This window comes from Parus major, unplaced genomic scaffold (assembly GCF_001522545.3).
Source record: "Parus major isolate Abel unplaced genomic scaffold, Parus_major1.1 Scaffold360, whole genome shotgun sequence".
Classification (NCBI taxonomy): domain Eukaryota; kingdom Metazoa; phylum Chordata; class Aves; order Passeriformes; family Paridae; genus Parus; species Parus major.
The window spans coordinates 93,999-95,253 of NW_015379291.1; the positions used below are offsets into that span (position 1 = coordinate 93,999).

The 1,255-nt window shown below is 60.2% G+C and overlaps 1 protein-coding gene across 1 annotated transcript in view; it reads left to right on the top strand.

The window, feature by feature from the left end:
- LOC107198896 (poly(U)-specific endoribonuclease-like) overlaps positions 1 to 1,190 on the top strand; it is a 9,186-nt gene extending 7,996 nt beyond the window's left edge. Inside the window, exons 4-6 of the mRNA XM_033511582.1 lie at positions 459 to 572; positions 648 to 754; positions 1,044 to 1,190. Of these exons, the coding sequence (XP_033367473.1) occupies positions 459 to 572; positions 648 to 754; positions 1,044 to 1,190 (368 nt within the window). The remainder of the gene's footprint in view (positions 1 to 458; positions 573 to 647; positions 755 to 1,043) is intronic.
- The last annotated feature ends 65 nt before the right edge of the window (positions 1,191 to 1,255 follow it).

Here is a 1,255-nt window from a genome sequence, read left to right on the forward strand (position 1 = left end):
GTTTTCACTGTGGGTTTTGGGGTTTTTTCACTGTGGGTTTTGGGGTTTTTTCACTGTGGGTTTTGGGGTTTTTTCACTGTGGGTTTGGGGTTTTTTCACTGTGGGTTTTGGGGTTTTTTCACCCTGGGTTTAGGGTTTTTTCACTGTGGGTTTGGGTTTTTTTTCACTGTGGGTTTGGGGTTTTTTTCACTGTGGGTTTGGGGTTTTTTCACTGTGGGTTTGGGGTTTTTTCACTGTGGGTTTTGGGGTTTTTTTCCCCCATTTTCTCTATGGGTTTTTGAGGTTTTTTTTCCCCCGTTTTTCCCCCTTTTTCCCACACTCTGCTGGGCACCGGGGACTGGAAGAGGGGGAACCCCCAAGGGAAGCCACAGCCGGGTGGGAATGACCTGGGACGGGCACAGGGATGAGGGCAGGGAGAATTCCCGAGCCTCTCCCGCTGCTCCCGCCTTTCCCTGCAGACCGCTACAGCTCCGAGGCGGAGTTCGTGCAGGATTTGAAGGAGATGTGGTTCGGCCTCTACTCCCGAGGGGATGGAGAACGGGATTCCAGCGGCTTCGAGCACGTTTTCTCAGGTACAGCCTCACCGGGGCCGGGCTGGGGGGCAGCGCCGGGCCGGGGGCTCATCCAGGAATCCCCTCTGTGTTTAGGGGAGGTGAAAAAGGGAAAAGTGTCCGGATTTCACAACTGGATCCGCTTCTACCTCCTGGAAAAGCAGGGCGGCGTCAACTACTTCAGCCACAACTTCAACGGGCCGGTGAGAGCTGCCGGGGGGTCCGGGGCACCCCACAGGAGCCCCCAGCACCGGGGATGCTCCCCCTGCCCCATCCCCGCTGCTCCGGGCTGGGAAGAGCCGGGACAGACAATGCCAGGGGCAAGAGAGGCTCCCAAGGCTGAGGGAGAGATTTGGGGCTGGGGGGCTCTGCTGGACCCCTCAGCCCAGCTGGGAGCCGCTCTGGATCCTCCCTGGAGGGGCTGTGAGGATTTCTGGGTGGGATGGATGTGGATTCCCGGCCCTGCTGAGCCCAAATCCCGCTCTCTCCCAGTGGGACACATACCCCGACGTGCTGGGGCTCCAGTTCAGCTGGGACGGCTTCTACAAAGAGGTGGGGTCGGCTTTCATCGGCTGCAGCCCCGAATTCGAGTTCGGCCTCTACTCCCTCTGCTTCCTGGCGCGGCCTGGCCGGGCGTGAGTGCTGACCCCGTGTCCGTCTGTCCATCCCGAGCCCGGCCCGGGGCCAGCGGGGCCACCCTGAGC